The following is a 21,990-nucleotide window of genomic DNA, read 5'->3' as shown; positions in this document are numbered from 1 at the left end:
TGTAAAGACTCTTTGAAGGCGTGAGATTGGTCACCACTAGAAAACTAAGCAGCGTAAACGCAATGGAAGAAAGATGGCGTCGCCGGTCGTTTCAGTGACAGCGTTGACTTTGTATTTGTTGTTATTTTTTGCTATGATGCATCATGTCTTTTTTTTCTGATACTATTGTCAGCAGCTAAAAAGTTAACGTTTATTTTATACATATTTGAAGTCTGTTTTGAATGCTGTTGCCTCGAACCTCAGCTGTGATCGTATCTTTCCGTCAAGACTCTTTGGTAGCTGTCATAATCCCGGTTCTTCTTCTTGACATTTCTACAGATTACATGCAGCCACAATGTGCTACTGCTGCCCTCTACAGTATATTCAACATGCAGTACGTGTTAACGAAGAGAGGCGGAGAATAAAGAACAGGTATGTTTTGGAGAAGATAGAGATTAAACATGAGGTTGTGGAAATACATGATTCATGTAAAACAAACGGCAACATAATAAGGATTTACTAAAATATATTTAATCAAAAACACATGAGGTAAGAGATAAATCAAAATGGTTTTACATAATACATAATGATTTGTATTTCAACTAATGTAGGCTAATGTGTGTGGGTGTAATGTAAGTGAGTCTTTCAAGAGAGAAAGAGATCAGATTTAGCCTGTTTGTATATCGATATACTGCAATCAATTGCATGATGTTGTCTTCTGCATGGGCTTAAATTGGTCTGTATTTATCTGTTTAAAATTGTTGATATTAAGGCAGCTGATTATTCATGATAAGAAATCATTTTAATTGTGACAATGAGGATTTATGTTCTTCTTAATGTAAGATTGCGATGATGAGAAGTGGGCAATTGGTGGCATGTCAGTGTTTTAGTGGCAAAATAAGTTATAAATACACTTATCTCTCTAGGGATAAAAGATCATTTTATAATTACCAAACAAGCCATTGTGTTGCTTAGGTGTCTTGGTGTATTTCAGTAGAGTATTTGTCTGATGTATATATTTGATTAAGTCACTGATAATGACGTTAAAGTTAGAACATTTTAAGTTTTTGATGATAATCTAGGAACTAGGATTAACTCACCAGTGTGTGGAAAATGCTAAACGGATGAAGTTAAGTACCAGTAAATTATTGAGCCTTTTAAATATTGAATCTGTCAAGCATGAAATAAGGCAAAGCTACATATGCATTGCCATCAAGTTTCTAAAAAGTTGTAGACTCAGCAGAAGAATAAATTCTTGAGCCACTTGGGGGCAGCAAAAATCTGACTGCAGCAACAATACTAGCATATGATGAAGTTTATTTGGTATATTGAACAACTCTCTACAGTTTGATCTCCCTTTCATTGAACTGTGTTTACTACTGATTCATATAGCCTAGCATTCAGTCATCAGTGTAGCTTAATTCTGAATCGCCTACTATGAGTCAACTAAATGGATGTGATTACATGGAACATATCTCAATATTTTAGGCTCACTATGTGTCTTATTAACTGCCACCAGTGGTGGAATGTAACTAACTAGGCTATAATTACTCAATAACTGTGCTTCAGTACAAAGGAAAGAATGCATACTCTTACTTTTGATTATACTCTACTACTTTAGTAAGATTTTGAATACAGGATTTTAAATTGTAGTGGATCTGAATGCGTATTTTTTTTCGTCCACTATTTTATTTCAGGAGAGTTTACCAAACTATTGGGTGAACATAAGAACATTACACGACACTGAGTATCTTCATTCCACAAACAGATTAAAACAGTATTGGTAAGAATCTGCCTTGAATGTATTAAAAGTTTTTTTAAGGGCACTTTGGTGGAAAGGCTTCAAAAAGACAAAGGAACAAGCTCAATAATATATATAGTACCAGTCAAAAGTTTGGACACACCTTCTCATTCAATGGTTTTCTTTATTTTTATTTTTATTTTTCTACATTGTAGATTAATATTGAAGACATCCAAACTATGAAGGAACACATGGAATTATGTGGTAAACAAACAAATGCTCAACAAACCAGAATATGTTTTATATTTTAGATTCTTCAAAGTAGTTGTCCAAACTTTTGACTGGTACTATATATATATATATATATATATATATATATATATATACACACGTGTGAAATTGTTTTAAGTTGGGTGTGACACATTCATTTTGACATAAACTTGATTGTTGACTGTTGTAAGCCAATCAAAAGAGCTGTTAGTGTTCTTTCAGCTGACTTTCCCTTTTCACCGCAAAAAAAAAAATCAAGGAGGGCTTTGAGAGCTCAAACAGGACCTCTGTTGTCCAAATTAAGTTATTGCAAGCCAACCTCCTCTGTCAGGAAAGAAGTCCTTTGATGTCTTGTGGAGTATATGGTCAAAAATATCACCACATAACTGGGCAGTTGTTCTTGGTGAGAGCCAGGCCTATTTTTCCCAGTTCAGGAACACCTTAATTTAACAGCATAAAATGGTATTGTTACATTGCACTTTCAACTTTGAATATAAAAGTTCTGGGATGACCTTTTCATGACTCAGCACGACAATATCCTCTGTCGCAAACCAGGGTCAAAGAAATAGTTTTCTGATTTTTGTGTTTACGAACTTGACTGGCCCTGCACAGCATCTTTTGGAGAGCCTTCCCGGAACAGGCTCTTGATGCACGATCAACAGTCACATACAGTGGGTACGGAAAGTATTCAGACCCCTTTACATTTTTCACCCTTTGTTTCATTGCAGCCATTTTTTTTCGCATTAATGTACACTCAGCAACCCATCTTGACAGAAAAAAACAGAAATGTAGAAATTTTTGCAAATTTATTAAAAAAGAAAAACTGAAATATCACATGGTCATAAGTATTCAGACCCTTTGCTCAGTATTGAGTAGAAGCACCCTTTTGAGCTAGTACAGCCATGAGTCTTCTTGGGAATGATGCAACAAGTTTCTCACACCTGGATTTGGGGATCCTCTGCCATTCTTCCTTGCAGATCCTCTCCAGTTCTGTCAGGTTGGATGGTGAACGTTGGTGGACAGCCATTTTCAGGTCTCTCCAGAGATGCTCAATTGGGTTTAGGTCAGGGCTCTGGCTGGGCCAGTCAAGAATGGTCACAGACTTGTTCCGAAGCCACTCCTTTGTTATTTTAGCTGTGTGCTTCGGGTCATTGTCTTGTTGGAAGGTGAACCTTCGGCCCAGTCTGAGGTCCTGAGCACTCTGGAGGAGGTTTTCTTCCAGGATCTCTCTGTACTTGGCCGCATTCATCTTTCCTTCAATTGCAACCGTCCTGTCCCTGCAGCTGAAAAACACCCCCATAGCATGATGCTGCCACCACCATGTTTCACTGTTGGGATTGTATTGGGCAGGTGATGAGCAGTGCCTGGTTTTCTCCACACATACCGCTTAGAATTAACGCCAAAAGTTCAATCTTGGTCTCATCAGACCAGAGAATCTTATTTCTCATAGTTTGGGAGTCCTCCATGTGTTTTTTGGCAAACTCTATGCGGGCTTTCATATGTCTTGCACTGAGGAGAGGCTTCCGTCGGGCCACTCTGCCATAAAGCCCCGACTGGTGGAGGGCTGCAGTGATAGTTGACTTTGTGGAACTTTCTCCCATCTCCCTACTGCATCTCTGGAGCTCAGCCACAGTGATCTTTGGGTTCTTCTTTACCTCTCTCACCAAGGCTCTTCTCCCACGATTGCTCAGTTTGGCTGGACGGCCAGGTCTAGGAAGAGTTCTGGTCATCCCATACTTCTTCCATTTAAGGATTATGGAGGCCACTGTGCTCTTAGGAACCTTGAGTGCTGCAGAAATTATTTTGTAACCTTGGCCAGATCTGTGCCTTGCCACAATTCTGTCTCTGAGCTCCTTGGGCAGTTCCTTCGACCTCATGATTCTCATTTGTTCTGACATGCACTGTGAGCTGTAAGGTCTTATATAGACAGGTGTGTGCCTTTCCTAATCAAGTCCAATCAGTTTAATTAAACACAGCTGGACTCCAATGAAGGAGTAGAACCATCTCAAGGAGGATCAGAAGAAATGGACAGCATGTGAGTTAAATATGAGTGTCACAGCAAAGGGTCTGAATACTTATGACCATGTGATATTTCAGTTTTTCTTTTTTAATAAATTTGCAAAAATTTCTACATTTCTGTTTTTTTCTGTCAAGATGGGTTGCTGAGTGTACATTAATGCGAAAAAAATGAACTTTTTCGATTTTAGCAAATGGCTGCAATGAAACAAAGAGTGAAAAATTTAAAGGGGTCTGAATACTTTCCGTACCCACTGTATGTTTGGGAGTCCACATACGTTATTGCCACATTGTGTAGCTTGAGCCAATTCCTCAGACCTCACTATCATGTAACAAATGATCAACTATAACCTTTCGGCTGAGCATTTCATTCACCAAGTCACAATGCTTCTGCCAGAAGTTAACATTCACACCATCAATGGTAACGGATTTACAGTTATTCATACTGCTGATCTGTTCGTAAAATCATTGCACTAACTTCCTGGAAAGTGAATCACCCGTAATGGTACTCTCGCTTCCTTCAATAAGGCAACAATCATTTAAGTCTGCCAGTATTACATTTTACAGGCTGCATAGAGTTCTAATCTTGTTCACACACAACACATTTTTATTTTACATTTATTAAAGCACTAAAATACCACCATTAGATGAGTCATAATAAGTTCATAGGCACCGCACATACATCCCTGGTATCCCTTGTACAGTTTTACAGCTAACATTTGTAGATCAGGTAACATCTTAAGAAAGGGTCTTTGCTATTTCATTTTTCCCTATAGCCTTACTGGTGAGAATGAAATCAAAGCATGTTAAACAGTTAAACATTTTCACACCATGTTACTCAAACCATTAATATGTCAGTGAGCAGAAATGTAGTCTAGGGGTCTGTCACAAAGATCTGTTGATGTTTACTAAGGTACTAGTGCTGACATTGCATTAAGGGACCCATTGGGTACTTAAGGCAGAATTTCAGAATGAGGTTCAAAGGGGTCCCATGAAACCTAGACAGTGCAAAGAAAAAAAAGATAACTATAGTCATTTAGATATGGACAGTGTTAGGGATGCTAGGGATGGGATAGGGATGCTTCTGATAAGGGAATGCTGTGCTCCGTCATTACCCTCCATGCAGTGTTACTAGGCCCTGTCAGGTCTTTGTGTCTTTGATAATTAAAGTTGTTGGTCTGAGACACAAGTATACATCTTTTAATGTACGGTATCTATTTCAACAACATCAGTACAAACACTAAACCAATTTAGAAAATGTTGTTAAGCAAACACTGTTACAAGTTTATTTAAATAAAACTTCACAATGCAAAATATTCTTTTAGTTGAAATAAAAACACAAGAAATCTCAATAAAAGGGAAAACTTAGAATGAAACATGCAAATTTTCTAAGTTGTCTTTTTAAAAAGGAGCTGTTTGCATATTTTTTTTTGCCACTGTTCTGTCGCCTCAGACAATGGAAGGAATTGTGAAACAATGGGTGTCTTTAAATATTTTTTTTTTGTGTATTTAGAATGTCATTTGTTCCTTTTAAAAATAATCCCCCTTTATTTTTAGGTTATATGAAGCAATGGATTATTGAAGGGAATATTTAACAAATTTTGTAGCTTGGATGAAAAATAAATAAAATACTTCTTATGAATTAAAGATGAGCAACTACAATACATATATATATGTATATAATAAAAACAATTAACCAGTTATTCAGTAGTTTTTTCCCCCTTTTCATTCATTAAATAGTGTGTGTGGCGTGCCGGAGCACCGCCTTCTCCTCAGAAACTACAATCCCAGAATGCCTTGCAGCGTTGGCAGCGTTTCTTGTCGACGTGGGAAGGGAGGGATTCAGACACAAACAAATGTCCACGGGTTTGATGTCGGGCCACGTTACAGACAAACTGTGACATGTCAGGCGGATTTGACAAATAACTCCATGACAGCTGAAACATGTGGCTCAAACCCGACGAGATCCTGCTGAAAAATGCGTTCAAACTGTGGGTGACGGAAGAGGATAACGAGTACTTCGTCCTGCAAAGGAGACGAGGTTACGGAGAAGGTGGAGGCGGGTTGACAGGTAACGTGTGCGCTAATGTTTCTCGCCCTCCTCTCGCATGTGTGGGACAGCTGCTGCGGCTCTGCGGAGACACGTTAACGGGTTAACTCGCTCCACGTTTGCATAGCTACCGTGCCGTCTGCCCGGTGTGAAGGGCGGGTGCTGCTGTGGAGCCCATCCGTCTACGGGGACATGTCCTCATAGCAACAGGTCTGAGCCGAGTGTCAGAATGGAACGAGTCAGCTTAGATACTGGTCAGCTGGTTCGCCATGTTGCCATGGCAGCCTTCAAAGTCTTAAACAGGGTTGAGTGTAGGTGTTATTGCATTGTTAAAGTCTGGCTGTCCACTAACGTTGCATTGTTCATTTCATTTCCTGCTGGTTTAAGCACCCTGCTGCCTGAGGTTATGTTGCAGGATGAACATGGGCCTAAAAACTTTGAGCCATTGTTGTGACAGATTTTGACTAAATGTAAATTACCAGCTGACAAAAGTAGACAAATTCAGAGTATTTTGGAGTAGCTATGTTATGAATATACTGATTTAAGGACTGTGTCAGCAGTAACGTTTTGTTGTTGTGTCCAAGGGCACTTCAGTCAAGTCTGTGAAGAGTTGCACCACTTTCTCCCTGATGCTATAAATATAAGAGAAAATCCTTGCATTTATAATGTCAGGGGCCGCTTCTGTCTGGACAATGAATGTGCCAGAGACATTGATGCTCAATTGAGTTGTTACACTGTTATTTAGGTTATATCAGCGCTTTGACAGCTGTTTTTTTTTTTACACGCTACAACTAATGAATGTTTTCATTAGGCCTATTCATCTGTCAGTTATTACTAACAAATCCTAAAGTTATTAAATTCACAATGACATAAAACCAGGAAGGAATTTTAAAAGCCAAAAGAAGTGAATTTTGTATTTTTTTTTTCCTTGTTAAAATACATTACTCCTTATGGATTATTATACATTTTATTTGATTTTATATCTTATAATTTATTTTGAAGCCGTTTGTAATATTTCCTCTTTCGAGGACAGTGACTGAACTTTAACATATTTACCAGTTTTAATGAAGAGTGGTGCATTTTCAAAACTAACCAGAAAAAGTAACGCGGGAACTCTGAAAAATAATGGCATTCTCTTTGGAGTGCACCCTCAGGTCCTCGGTTCCAACCAAACCCCAAGTTTGTTGGAGATGCAGTCACAACCTCTCAATAACCTTACAGCATGACATCCTCTACTGACTTGGATCTTTGAAATTCATTGTCACTTGCCTGTAAGAAAGTGTTACCTATAATACCACCAATGATTGTAACCTACAGTTTCTAGCCACATGCCTCGGTGTGACAGCCACAAGTTAATTAATAGCTAGTTAATGATAATAAATGGTGTTCTAGCTGAAGACAAAAGGATCAATGTCCTGTTTGGGGGGTTTAATTGTAGTGGAGGTAAACACTACCTGATGGCGTGATGCACTTGAAGCCCTCTCCAGCACAAGAGCCTTTTATGTCTGAAGCATCATTTATGTGTTTAAGTCTATGCTCTACTGTGTGATGTTGTTCTACACTGTTAAGGACATTATTTATGTGAACTGTGTTTGATCCTTTGAATCCTTTGCAGCTCACTAGTAGAGCATGTGGAGAGTATTATGCTGATGCAGTGCATGAGTGTGGTTTCACAGCGACCTTGTTAATAATTCATGGAGGGCATGTCAGAGAGAAGTTATAAAGGTAACAGATTTTGCTAATTTTAGTTGTGCAGCTCTGACGTGGACCTGAGGGATCTATCCTTTCTACACTGACAGTGCAATTATCAAGGCTCAGTAGACTGTCATAGGGTATTTATTGCTTAATAACACATTGACTGTGTCAATGTTCTAAAAATGAAAAGTTGTTATTTTTGCTTCTGTTATTTTTTATTTATTTCATATTTGTCCAATATTTGTCTTTCTGATTTTCAACGGTGTCACATGGCTGAAGGTCACGTGTGACAGAGGTGGTTAAAAATATCAATGTACTGTATGTTACAGGCCTCCTTGTGGGAACTCTGGATACTGTGTTGGACTCCACATCCAAAGTTGCTCCTTACCGAATTCTGCACCACACACCAGACTCACAGGTGTATTGGTCCATAGCATGTGGTATGTCAATCATTCTAATAGTGCTGTCGAAAGATTTGGTGTTCAAGATTACTAGTTGCAAAATGTCTTTGATTAATTGCATATTAAGTCATATATGGAAAGTCACAATGAAGGCAATATTCCCAAATCCAAGATAAAGTTTACAAATTTTACAGTAAAAAAATAACTGACAGTTGAGTTATTGTTTTGTGTTTTCTCTCTTGACGTTGGGTCAGGTGTCACCAAAGAGGAAATTGTTCAGCACTGGGATTGGCTGCAGCAGAACATCATGAGGACACTCTCTGTTTTTGACTCCAGCGAAGACATCACCAGCTTTGTACAGGGCAAGATTAGAGTAAGAACCTCTGAAAAATACTTTTTTTAATGGGGACTCCTCATCCCACACGGCTTATATGTCTACATGTTAATCTCTCAGCAGGGATGTAATTGTAATACCATAAAATACTGTATAATGGCCTCTTAATTCTTGTAATACTGTACTTATACCCGGTCATTTTTCTGGCCACATAGCGAATAAGAAGGTGTGGGTTATTCACCAACAGCAACACTTATCAGATTACACAGAGTCATTTTTTCCATTGTTGATATAAAGATATTTATTCAAGCAGCTTAAAGGAAGATGGTGCATTCTTCTATTGTCACCCTCCGTCTGCGGTAACCTTTGATGTTTAATGTCTTAGGGTCTTATTGCTGAGGAAGGGAAGACCTCCCTGGTGCTGGAGGAAGATCCCGAGAAGTTCCGGGAAGCACTTTTGAGGTTCGAGAAGTGGTTTGAGCTGCCACCGAAGGAAAAGCTGGTCACATATTACTCATGCAGCTATTGGAGAGGCAAAGTGCCCTGCCAGGGCTGGCTCTACCTCAGCACAAACTTCCTGTGCTTCTATTCATACCTGCTGGGATCTGAGGGTAAGCTGATTTTTGCTTCATTTATTTACATGAGCTGCCATTTATCTTGCCAATTCTGATGGGCGGAAACAAAGACTGTGGCAGCTACTAATGGCAACCAGGCAAGTTGGCTTTTATGGACTGAAAGGAACACTATTTGAATATTTTTTCTCAAGGTAATTATAGGTTTCATAATTGTGAAAAAGCCATGACATCATAGTGGAGCCAGACTTAAAAAGCAGTGTGGATACTGAATACTGAATATTAATGAAGCCAAGCGACATTTTAAGAATTATCACAATAATGTTATGAACATTTTCAATGTTTGGAATCGGCAATTCTTCATAAAGGAACTAGGAAGTATGTTGTTACTGCAACGCATTTCCTATATTTTAATGAATTAAACATTTGACTATTTCTGTACTTAATTGCGCAGTTATAATTTACCCATTCATTAAAGATCCTTATCCTGGCAGCTGTGATCTCTAATCACTGTTCTTGTTTCCACTTATTTTGATGACTCTGCAGTGAAACTGATCATCTCCTGGGATGAGATCTGGAGGCTGGAGAAAACCTCTAACGTTATCCTGACTGAGAGCATCCATGTCTTAGCCAATGGGGAGGATCACTACTTCTCTATGCTGATGCACCTTAATGAAACATTTGTTATCATGGAACAGCTGGCTGACTACTCCATCAAGCGCCTTTTTGATAAAGAGGCCTTCCAGAGAGAGCCAGCGCTCTCCGACCCCCTTCAAATTACCAAGAGGTAACTGTCTGCCTGCGGCGCTGCACAGCTTCACATGATCCTGTTAGTGCTGGCTGCCCGCTTGAAGAAGCAGAGTAAACATGAAGTCTGACTTATGTCAAAAAGCATTTGTGTTTGTTTTAGCCTGTCTGGAGTGGCAGGTAGGCCATATATGACAATACCAGTGGCAGGTATTTTAAAATCCACATCCTGTATTTGTTTACTTTGATCATTTTGACTTCATATTAGAGCTGTTGATTTGATCTGAGCTTTAATTCTAAATGCTTTAATTAAAGGTTCTAATGATACAACAGGATAATTTAGAAACTGAACTTGAACAAAAAAATCTATATGTCAATACTATGATGTACAGTATTATATTAGTATACTGTATGTATCTGTAATGATCTAAAGTAGTCGTAGGCACTGAAATAACCTAATATTCTAGTGCCTAAAAGATTGATATGGAAGGTGACAGTCAAGAGAACAAAAAAGAGGTTATTGTGTGACTGTTGTGTGTTTTTGAGTCTGTAAGCTGCTAAAATGTTGTTCTTAGAAAACTTAAACATACTGTTCTGCTCATGACATTATTTTCTGCTTTACTTCCCCCCACAGAGGCCTAGAAGCTCATGCAAAGAGTGAGCAGTTCCGGACGTTTTTCAGGCTTCCCAAAGAGGAAAACCTGTTAGAGGTGCATGAGAGCTTCCTGTGGGTGCCCTTCAGCCATTTTAACACTCTTGGCAAGATCTGTCTGTCTGAGAACTACCTGTGTTTCGCCAGCCAAGACGGAAGCCAATGTCATGTCATCATTCCAATGCGAGAGGTAAAGTGAAACGGCAATGATATAAACCAAAATGACTCAAAAAGCGTCCCAGACGATGATAGCAGAAAACTTACCATTGAACGTTTCCCTCTTCCAGGTTATTAATGTCGAGAAGTCAGACTCCAGCAGCAGGGCTCTAACGGTGTGTATGCGTGGAAAGAGGGCGCTGCGTTTCTCCGAGGTGCGGGACTACCAGCGGCTTGCCAACACGATCCGCAGCAGGTGTGGGATTAGTGCCAGCCCTCAGCACTCTGCATCATCAGAGGTAACATGTTTACTGATTTATTTGTGCCATTGTACTTTACCCACAGCTAGCATTGCTTTCTGACATTGAAAAATGACATGTTTCTATGTCTAAGACCATACGAGGCGAGTGCCAGTCACTCCTCAACCACTTTGAGGACAACCCAGAGGACGTAACGCTGATGGTGGGACAGAAAGACAGCAGCAAGGCTGTAAGCACCGAGGCTCTCATGACTGTTTTCCACCCCCAGGATGTTGAAAACCTTGACCCTAAAATGGTAAATATAGTAGAGCATCGTTTCTAATAATACATAACCACCACTTACAAAATCTGACTGGATTACCTTGATGTTATTGTAATTCACCATGATCTTCTCATGCTCTGCAGGATAGGGTTGCCTTAGTGGGCGTCTAATCAATTCAGGGGTCGACATAAATATAAATGCCTCCGTTTAGAAATGCAAGCGGTTTTAACATTGTTGCAGAGCATGTACAATAAAACTGTTTTGTGTGCTTTCTGTGCGTTTGGCAGCTGAAAGAAAAGATGAAGGAACAGTCGTGGAACATCCATTTCTCTGAATATGGACGTGGCACGAGTATGTTCTTCACCAAGAAGACACGGGACTTGATTGTTCGTGGTGTTCCTGAGGCCTTGAGAGGAGAGCTGTGGATGCTTTTTTCAGGTATTTACACAGCAGACATTTCTCTGGCCGTGTCATGTTTACTAAGTGATATGCCGGGTGAGTGATTTCTTAGCGAAGCATTGCTTGATTGAAAGTGTTGTGTACTGAGTGCTTGCTCAACTAAATAATTAAATAAAATGTGGTTGGTGTGGGATCTCTGCAGCATCTGTTTTTGGACTGACTGTGTTTCTAACTCCGTAGGAGCTGTGAACGACATGGCCACCCATCCCGGCTATTACACTGATCTGGTTGAACAGTCTCTGGGCACAAGCACTTTGGCTACAGATGAGATTGAGAGAGACTTGCACCGCTCTCTGCCAGAGCACCCTGCCTTTCAGAGCGACACGGGAATCTCAGCTCTACGCAGAGTCCTCACTGCCTATGCATACAGGAACCCTAAAATCGGCTACTGCCAGGTGCTTTGATTTCTTGTTTTTAACAGGCAGAAAAGCCCTGATTGAAAATGATTAACATTCCGAAGCTCTTTAAATAAAATGTAGGAACATTAGCCATGTGACTGTATGTAGCCAGAAGTTTATCACAGAAAAACACATATATGATTAATATGAAAAACATGCACACAAAAAAAGTGTCCAGCCAATTTGCTCACATGAGCATTATCTCACTCTTCATTTGTAGTGGTAATTCATGTGGGATTATCCTTTGTTTTTGCTTTTTTATAACAGTGACAGATGAGGTGACAGATGGTTATGGTACAGACAACAAAAACTATGAACCGTTTCGGTTTTAAATCCGTGTTCTTTAGTGCGATTGGTCATTTTATGACACTGAGGAGTGCAGTAACTGTGAAAAGCAGAGGTTCATTTTTAAAAGGCCAAGTACCTAGGAAAGGCTGTAGAGCTCAGAAATGGCCGCATGTGATATAAAACCATTGAAAAGGCTCTTGTGCTCTGAAAAATGTACCTTTTTGACACACATTTGTATATTGGCCTCCCACTCCCGTTACTGTAACCTTATACTAGAAATCCTTTTTTTCTTCTTCAGGCCATGAACATTCTTACCTCAGTTCTTCTGCTCTACGCCAAAGAAGAGGAGGCTTTCTGGCTCTTAGTTGCCGTCTGTGAGAGGATGTTGCCGGACTACTTTAACCGGCGCATTATTGGTGAGAGTGGAAGACATTCTCATTCTGTCTCTGCTGGTAATTTCAGGACTTGAGTGATATCAGGAGTGAAGTCGCACTCTGAAATGTTGCCATTGTCGCTTTCTCTAGGTGCTTTGGTTGACCAGGCGGTGTTCGAGGATCTGATTAGAGAAAACCTCCCCCAGCTGGTGGAGCACATGACAGACCTGAGTTTCTTCTCATCCGTGTCCTTGTCCTGGTTCCTCACCCTATTCATCAGTGTCCTCCCCATAGAGAGTGCTGTGAACGTGGTGGACTGTTTTTTCTACGACGGCATAAAAGCCATCTTGCAGCTCGGCCTGGCGGTGCTGGACTACAACATGGGGGCTCTGATCAGTTGCCACGACGATGCAGAGGCCGTCACCATCCTCAACAAGTTTGTGTTAATACAAACCAAGCTGGACTACTGTTTTTAAACATTATCACTGTGTAAATTAAAATCCCTCTTTCTCTAACAATGTTATTTCAGATTCTTCGACAGTGTGACAAACAAAGACAGCCCCCTGCCTCCAACAGTGCAGCAAGCTTCAGTGGGCAATAACGATAAAGCATCAAACTTCAACGTTGATATCACTGAACTCATCCGAGAGGCCTACGAGGTACGGGATGTCTCCGTTCCAGTATTATTCAGTGATGTCAATTTTGTGCTTGAATTAACTAGTTGTGCTTGGTTTTAGAAATACGGAAATATCCGTTCAGAGGAAGTCGAGAGTTCACGGAAAAGAAACAAACTGCATGTGATCCAGACACTGGAGGATACGACCAAACAAAATGTGGTAAGAGGCCATTGAGTTTACAGTAGTTAGTGTACTTGCATTGTTTCTGTTTAATTAAGAATACATTTTATTCTTTTCTAAGATTCGGGTGGTGACACAAGAAGTCCGATTCAGTCCCTCACATCTTGACGGGCTTTATAACTTGTTCAAAGTGAGTTAAATACATGACACAGCACAGCTTGAGTGTCGTACAAAAATTTCAACAGTCAACAAAAAGAGAGAAATGGACTTGATTTAGATTTTTTTTTTATATTTTCAGAGGCAGCATTTTCTGTGCTGCTACTGGACAATGAAGAGTCCAGCTCTGCTCCATCATGACCCCAGCCTGGCCTATTTGGAGCAGTACCAGTTGGGTTACCAACAGTTCAGCGTGCTCTTCTCTCTGCTGGAGCCCTGGGCCTTCTGCAGCTCCAAGAGCCCCCTCTCCCTCTGGGTCTTCCGCCTGATAGACGAGAACCAGGATGGCCTCGTCAACTTTAAAGAGTTCTGCTCTGCCCTCGGTGAGTTCACTCGCTGTCTGCTCTCCACTAATGCAACCGTTAACATCAGTATCCCCACTGCTATCATTTCTTATTGCTCCTCCCCGCAGATACTTTGTACAGTGGATCGTTCACAAATAAGCTGAAATTCCTCTTCAAGCTGCATCTGCCACCAGGTGAGTGATGGAACCATTGTAGCAGCAAATCTCAATGACATAAGAAAAGATTAATAGTTCTCAAGTGACAATTCTAGCCCCTAATCCTGTCTCTCGTTAACTACAAGATAGATATGTGTTAGTGTAACTTAAGCTTCAACCTCTGACCCATTCCTCTCACAACACGTCTACAGTGATGATACACTCCTGCAGGTTCAAAGTTCAAATGCAGCACATATTTTTGAACTAGATCCTTATCGTTCTGCAGACTCTGCACAGCGTGCAACAAAACAGAATCAGCCTAAAGTAAAACCCAAGGTCAGATAGATGTCAGTCTTTGTGCTACAAGGCTTGAAAATGTGGGATTCGTCCATAACCCAGCATCCGATGAGTGAGCACATTGCCCTGGGTTAGAAACTGTCCTTTATTGTGTGACTCTCGTCTGTGTGATGTGGCAGTGTGGGCTTGAAGGCAGAAGTAAGAATAGCCTATACTGGGTGAAACAACTTTGCCATGGCAACGATGGGTGCGAGGAGCTGTAAGGGCATTTTGCAGTGGTCTAGTTTCTTCACAAAGAGGGTCTGTGACGAGGATGAAGTGCTCAAATTACAGCTGACAGCTTAGCACCAGACGAGCACTGAGTCACCGCTTGTGATGTGCCAGGCCAGTGAACGTCAAGCAGCAGAGCTTGTTTTTTTTATGTCTGGTGGAGAGTGCGAGCACATCCCTTCATCCCTGAACTCTTCCAGACTTTAATCAGTGCGAGTGCTCAAAATGCATCTGATAAGTGGGACAGCACTTTCATGATGTCATTTTACCTGCACAGTGATGTTTTTTATGCACATAAGTATGAGGCTGATATTTCAGTATGGAGTTAACCAAAGTGGGCCATTTTTTAGATGGGTTCTTGTGTAGAAGTAAACGAGGTATACCGGACCAAATCACCACATTAAGACAAATTAACAACACATGCCAAGTGTTTTGTTTTTTATGACGCAAAAAAGCACTATCAACACAGCTTTTGACGTCACACTGCAATGCATTGTGGGTTTTTTTGTGAACTTTCCGAAAGTTCGCAGAGAGGGAGCTGAAAAAGTCAACCACAGGGACCTCAACCACAAGATTTCACAGTGGGACAGCCCTGGGGCCTGGAACTGGGCCAAACGCACCATTGATCAAGGAAATTAAATCATGTGCTCTTTCGTCTGTATGTTTTTTAGTCTAAACACAAAGTGCAGCAGCTGTATTCACTCATCAGCTTTAATCAGAGAGCAGGGACTACACAGTGCCCTCATCTGTGCCGTGATTGGTTGTAAGGACAACAAAATACCTTAACTTATAGCTACAGATAGAGTGCTAAAAATGTGAACATCAGGAGTGCACTTGCCGTTAAGAGTTGTACAATTGTGGAGCCTGAACATAATATACGGCAAATATAAAGCTGTATCTCATGTGTAAATGGAAAGTTAGTGTTAATGTATCATTAGTTATCTGTGTACATAGTGATAATGTGATGGATCGTTGATGAGAGGGTCAGAATTTGAAGATAATAATAATAATTTGGAGATAATCAATAAGTTTCATGATCATCTGCCCATTAGATTTTAAATAATATTTTAGATTTTTGTCGGGAATTTGAGCCTGTGTCTGGCAAGTTAGGAAAGGTCACCACAATCATAAAGGTTAATTCTGTTTGGATCCTGAATATCAGCAACAAATTTCCCATCAGAGAAGCACAGAACGACTGACAAGGGCGATCATCAGGCTGTGCCGCTTATGCAGCACTAAGCTATCTGCCAAATATAATGACACTGCTTGTTTGTGTGGGTAATTGTTTAATCCAGCAATGCAAACTGACACACATGCATGAACACACAGACAGACAGTCACTGCTGTGGGTTGGAGCAGAGAAGTAGAGCTCATCTATTCAGCATGACCTCAGACTTTGTCAGATTCACAAACGTGCAATCTATTTCAGGATTCTCGATTACACTGTATCTAATAAACTGGTAATTTAGCGTGTATGAATATCTTTGGTTTAACAAATTTGTGGTTAACTCATGTGGATCTTCTGTCTTCATCTTCATCTCAGTGCTCTCACAGTCTGTATCTTGTAGCTTTTACAGGTAGTCCTTTGCACTTAAAGGAACAAAGAATCCAGCACTTTATTCCAGTGACTGAAGACTCTTCCCACTTGAGTAGACTCACTGGTTAGCCTCTTTACTCTTTCTTCTCCTTATTAAACTCAAATTTCACCTTTTCCTTTTCTTCCTTAAATCTGTCCTAGTTCTGTCTTAATGCTTGTCGGATTTCCTGATTTTATTCTTGTTGTTTTTGAAGCATTTTGCTATGCTTTTTGTTCACACGCTGCATCTATATTTCAGCATTTGATCTACCAGAAGATGGCGTGATAAGGAAAAGCCCTGAAAGAGGTAGCATTTCAAAAAATCCATGGCTACAACAAAACAAAGCTCTAAAAATGTCTTAGTTGTGTTTGATAGTTTACAAATTGTGTGTCAAATTCACAGGTAGAGGGAAAGTGGACCTACAGGCCTACCTGAAACAATGGCAAAATGAAATACTTAAGAAAGAGGAAACTATTAAAGACCTACCCCGAATTAATCAGGTAATTTAATCCATGTCGTGTTTATTGATTTAAGTGACCATTTTCTTCCTAAAAAACGATGTGATGTCAGATTATCTGAGGAAGCACAAAACTTATATATTTTTTTGTTTTATCTCAGACTCAGTTCATCCAGTTCTCCAAGACACTGTACAACATCTTCCATGGCGATCCAGAGGAGGAGTCTCTGTACCGAGCCGTGGCCCATGTGACCAGTCTCCTCCTGAGGATGGAGGAGGTGGGACGGAGGCTGCAGGAGCCGATCAGCCCATCCGAGACCACAGAACCTCCCGACAACGCTGCTGCTGCTGCTGCGGTGGAGGAGGAGCCTTCAACGAAAGACGCTCCTACCAGCCCGGAGAGCTCCGGCACCTCCAGCTCCCGCAACAGTCAGGACGCAGGGACCGACCTCACAGAGACACAGTGGTCGTTTTCGTTTGAGCAGGTCATCGCTTCTCTGCTCAACGAGCCGACCATAGTCCGCTTCTTCGAAAGGCCTGTCGACGTTCAGTCTAAACTGGGACAAGCTAGGGTTGCCCAGCTGAAGCTAAAGGCGAATAAGTGAAAGGATACATAAGTGAATTGATAGTTTGCTTCTGATTCAAACACACAAGTCAAAATGAATTTCCTTTCTCCACTTGGAAAGGACAGCGGGTTTTGGCGAGGCAGCGCGTGGTCTCATAAATAAAGAGGAGACATCAGATTTTAAAATCTGGGCTGTGTGTGTGTGTGTGTGTGGCTCCGAGCAATGATGGCTTACAAAGCAAATAAGGCACAAAATCTTAAAGCCACTATAAACACTGTTGTTACAGTCCACTGACCAACACCTTCAGTGCATTTTTATGTTGGGCCTCGTTGCTTACTCCAGGCTGTCGTTCCTCAAATCTGATTATGCATTTTCAAACTCTGTGATGAAATTCATCCTCTCATGTAGCCTCAGATTCTTTCGGATTTTAAGGGAAATTAAGTTAAATATATATTTTTTCCCCTAACTGCCATGGAGCATCTACAGTATAGTTTTGTATTTTGTAAGGGACACTCAGTACTGTTCCCTGTATTTAGAAACATTACAACAGATTTTGTCCTGCCCTCTCTCTGATGTCATGCTGCTGAAGCTCAAATCCATGGCAAATGACTTAAACAAGGTGACGGAGAGGTCGACGGGATGATTTTCCCTCTCGATATCGTGATATATTTTCTCTTAAAGATAACTAGTTACTGCTGTAGTAAAACAAACTAGTGTGTCCTGTGACTTAGGTGTCTACTGTTCTTAAGCAACATCAATGTTATTCTGTAATTGTCTGCGTATTGTGAGAAACAACAGCTTTCCAGTTGAAGAGGCACAGAATAAACAGTAGTACAGTGAGCAAGGTAAAGCATTATTGTCCCTGGAAGCCATAAAGATGAGCTCAATGAGGATGTCAGATGCATTTTATTCAGTGCATGAAAGATTCTAATATGGTATTATAAATTTGCAATAATACACAAGAGAGGATGCCGTACTGCCACACTTAACTGTCTCGTTTCTCTAACAGCAGCAAACGCTGTTACATTATCAAAGCATGACTTCAAGCATGTCATACTGGAAACTATGGTCAGTAAAGGTTAAATAATTTGAATGCAACAGTGCTGCTGCTGCTGCTGCAGGGAAATCTCCTGCATCGGCTTCTGAAAATGTGCCATGTGTTAGCTTCAGAGTGCGATTGGTTGATGTACTGTTAGCTTATGTCCGTCTTAATGTATATGTAGAATGTTATGCTCTAGTATAAGTGCAGCATTTTGTACATAGAGATCATTTCAATAGTCGTTTGATTATTGTATTTATGAAGCGTGTATCGACAATATAAGATATGAGCTCGTAGACTGTTGTTGACACAACTTAAACCTTTTGAAGGATATTTTATTTTATCAAATCTCAGGGTGCAATTTGTGTAAAATAAAAAGGAGAAAAGGGATATTTTTGGGATCTGGGATATATAAAGTATATAACAGAGTTATACATAGCTTACAAATGTCTGTAACATTAAAATATAGAGCATGTGTAGCATAGTTACAGGACTCGCCACTTTATGTTAACTTTCAATGAACAGCAATTATAACTGCTTGCTACAGAAAGCCAGATCTGACTTACAGTATTTGTTTTTTTTCTTTTTATCTGTGCTTTTTCTGCTTCTTTGTTTTTGCTTCTATCTCAGTGAATCATCTGCACAATTGTTTGAGATTCACACGTTATAGATAAGCCTTAATCTAGGCCAGATCTTGTAGGCGTTCGATTCCAAAAAGGTTGTGATCGCCTCAGCTGCAGCTTGTTGTCTCTAGGGGCCAAATTCAGAGCTTTATCTCTGCTTGTCTTTAGGAAACAGTGTTCTTAGAAGCGCTTTAAGTGCAAGTGCAATTCTCTGTATCCTTTATTTGAATTATTTTGCCTTTTGCTAGTAAGGTTTTGTGGGTTTTGTTTTTTCAATTAAGACTTACAGACCAATTTGAAATGTATTTCATTGTGTAATTATCGGGTTAATTGATATAGATTGTTGAAGTGAGTTGTACATTTTTTGAAAACTCATTGGAACTGAAAAGACACATCTGTCACTGTTTACATGACTAATGTAAAAAAAATGAATATCAAAATACACCCTATCAGATATCTTCTCACTGCTCGAATTCAAAGCTCAGTCAGTGACATCCGTCCAGTACATTAAGCCATAATGAAACCGTACTAAAGCGGCAGAGTTTCAACAGGAGAGCTCAGCATACTCTCAAAACAGCAGCGCTATTTCCACAATTTTAAACAATATTCTCTCACCGTGGTCCAACTATTTCAATAAAACTGTTCCCTGGCAGTTGAATGCTGCATTTGTAACCTCTCTGACCTTCAATAAATCATTATAAAATGCAGATTAAAACATCTGATCAAAAATTGTGTTACAGTTAATTGCTTTATCTACTTCTGATTATGTGATAATATTTTAAAGATTAGAAATCCTACAAAAGTTAGTTACATTTTTTCATCTTTATGGAAGAAACGAACAAACAGACTGAACAAATCTTAAGATGCTCAGTAATTTCCTAACTGGTTCTTTAGGCAAAACTTTTGGAAAATGGCACATGTTTTTTTAAGTTTGTGGTTTTCGCTTTGTGAGGAAATAAATGAAAGGCGATGACGTTTTAGGGAACAGAGAAAATGTGAAGATTGAAAATCTTAATCCTCCTTGGCATGCTATCAGATTTGCCATTTAGCCTCACAGTGTATACAGCAGACATAGACAATGCTCCAGCTCCTGCATTACTATGATTAATCAAGTCTGTTTATATGCAAGTGTAGTCTACAGCTTTTATAGTCTGTAGCTTTTGATTTTGAGCTTGTTTTGCAAAATATGTGAAGCACAGATCGTTTGGTTTACCTTCTTGATTATGGTTTGGTTTTCCTTTTTTATTTCACCATTCAACGGTATCAGAATAAAGAGTGATGATACTATCAATAATTAGGTTTTGGTCGTTTTGAGTGTTATCTGGAGCACCTTGGATCTGCACACACCAACAGTGATTTGAAATGAGATCTTTGACATGTTAATTGGTACTTGCTTATTTGTGTTTTAAGGGTCATAAAGTACTGCCTGTAAGGGTTATCTATCAGTAAGTCATGTATGTTTATATTTGTCTATATGCATAAAATAAAAGGGAAAGTTATGTAGAATTTTATTGTAAAATAAATATAGCCATGGATGAATAAGCAGACTGTCATTGTTGTAACACCTCTTGTTTGAAAATCAAAGGGCTAAGTAAAAATCAATTTATATACAATGTACAATACAAATACAATTTTTAAGAAGTCGCAGCAGAGAATGTAGTTAGGTCTGTTACAATTAGGGGCCTTCAGGTATCCCATATTCTGCCCATAGATGTGGGTTAAATGTAATATTGGGCTTTATCCTACAATATCTAATATAATTATATCCGGCCACATATTTATTTATTTTTATGGAATCAGTAACATGCCTATTTATATCCCTGCGATGATACTATTGCTCAATGTTTAAGAATATGTACAGTATGTTTAGTAGGCCTACGAGGAACATTAAACCTGTAACTTGCTTTTTGGTTAAGATGGTTATTCACCAGCAGTTACGGAGCAACAATAGTAATTTGGAATCGTGTTACGTGTCCAACTGGTGTATCTAAGTCCAATATTATTCACTCTCAGTCAACTGTTTTCAACTGCTAGGGGGAAAATCCTGCTGTTTAGCAGCTAAATGCTTGACTATGTTCTCTTGCTATCTTAGCTGCTAACTGTGTCTGCCTATTGTGGCCTAAAACGACGTTATGACAGCTTGACAGTGAACCAAATCAGTAAAGTTGTGGTTAGAAAGCTAAATTATAAACTGAAACTCGCGTTAAAGCCAACAGGAAACACGTTATTTTCACATCGTCAGTTGATAAAAGGAAGCTTTGATTCAATGTACGCTTATTGTATCTGTCATAGTTGTGAGAGAGGCTCCAAACTTAACACACAGGTCTGGAATGGCTCTGCCCCCTCATAACAGCTGACTACCCCATCACAAACAAACAATAAATATCTACAGCTCCTGGCATGTTTCCTGTTCAGATCCAGGCAAACAAAAGCCTTGAAGGATTCCTTTTCATATGGTGCCTCAACATACAGTAAAAATGGGATTTTTTTATGAAAAATTCTGGGATTAGGATATATGGTTATGTTATAGTGCAATTTAATGACAACTTCACGGCCAGTAAGTGAGACCTTTAAAAGTTTTTTAAAACATTACAGAGCTTGGTGACAAAAGCCCATTATATAGACCAAACTACACTGATATTAAATGTTTAGTTCCTGGCTTTTCCAAACCACATGTATGTGAGAGTAGGATGAAAATGCATTGGAAATACTTTTTTTCGAAACACCAGGAATTCAACGTTCAACATCCAAATGATTTGTGTAGCATGTAGACAAAGCAAAATTAAATAAGGTGCTACGTCTTGGAGAAAGAGAAACACAAATCTTGTTTGTCCTCCAAGTTCTGCATAAGTGGGTGATATTTTGGCTTTATGATTGACACTTACAGTTTACCATTAATGGCGACCCTGCAGCTACAGAAATAGCCTCTCTATGGCATGAGAAAAACATGGGACCATACAGTACATATAGGCCCACAATAAATCTTCATTAACACTAAAATGTCCCCTCGTTAACTTGTCCCAAAGCTTGCACTCTGTCTGTCTGATTTACGAGA

General features: G+C 39.7%; 1 protein-coding gene across 2 annotated transcripts; it reads left to right on the top strand.

The window, feature by feature from the left end:
- The first annotated feature begins 5,950 nt into the window (after positions 1–5,950).
- tbc1d8b (TBC1 domain family member 8B) lies at positions 5,951–20,432 on the top strand. 2 transcript variants are annotated; one of them, XM_054625768.1, is made up of 21 exons: positions 5,951–6,077; positions 8,081–8,191; positions 8,407–8,525; positions 8,872–9,097; positions 9,605–9,845; positions 10,440–10,647; positions 10,745–10,912; positions 11,007–11,168; positions 11,423–11,573; positions 11,775–11,989; positions 12,579–12,696; positions 12,805–13,090; positions 13,184–13,313; positions 13,392–13,490; positions 13,573–13,641; positions 13,750–13,990; positions 14,080–14,145; positions 16,242–16,334; positions 16,509–16,556; positions 16,653–16,750; positions 16,869–20,432. In XM_054625768.1, exons 1-21 carry the CDS (start codon positions 5,951–5,953, stop codon positions 17,310–17,312), a joined length of 3,420 nt encoding a protein of 1,139 aa, XP_054481743.1. In that variant the 3' UTR covers positions 17,313–20,432. The 2 variants fall into 2 exon arrangements, with proteins under 2 accessions (XP_054481743.1, XP_054481744.1); XM_054625769.1 differs by lacking the exon at positions 16,242–16,334.
- The last annotated feature ends 1,558 nt before the right edge of the window (positions 20,433–21,990 follow it).

The sequence above is a fragment of the Anoplopoma fimbria genome, chromosome 24, assembly GCF_027596085.1.
Source record: "Anoplopoma fimbria isolate UVic2021 breed Golden Eagle Sablefish chromosome 24, Afim_UVic_2022, whole genome shotgun sequence".
Taxonomy (NCBI): Eukaryota; Metazoa; Chordata; class Actinopteri; order Perciformes; family Anoplopomatidae; genus Anoplopoma; species Anoplopoma fimbria.
This window is presented reverse-complemented; position numbering and strand designations above follow the sequence as displayed.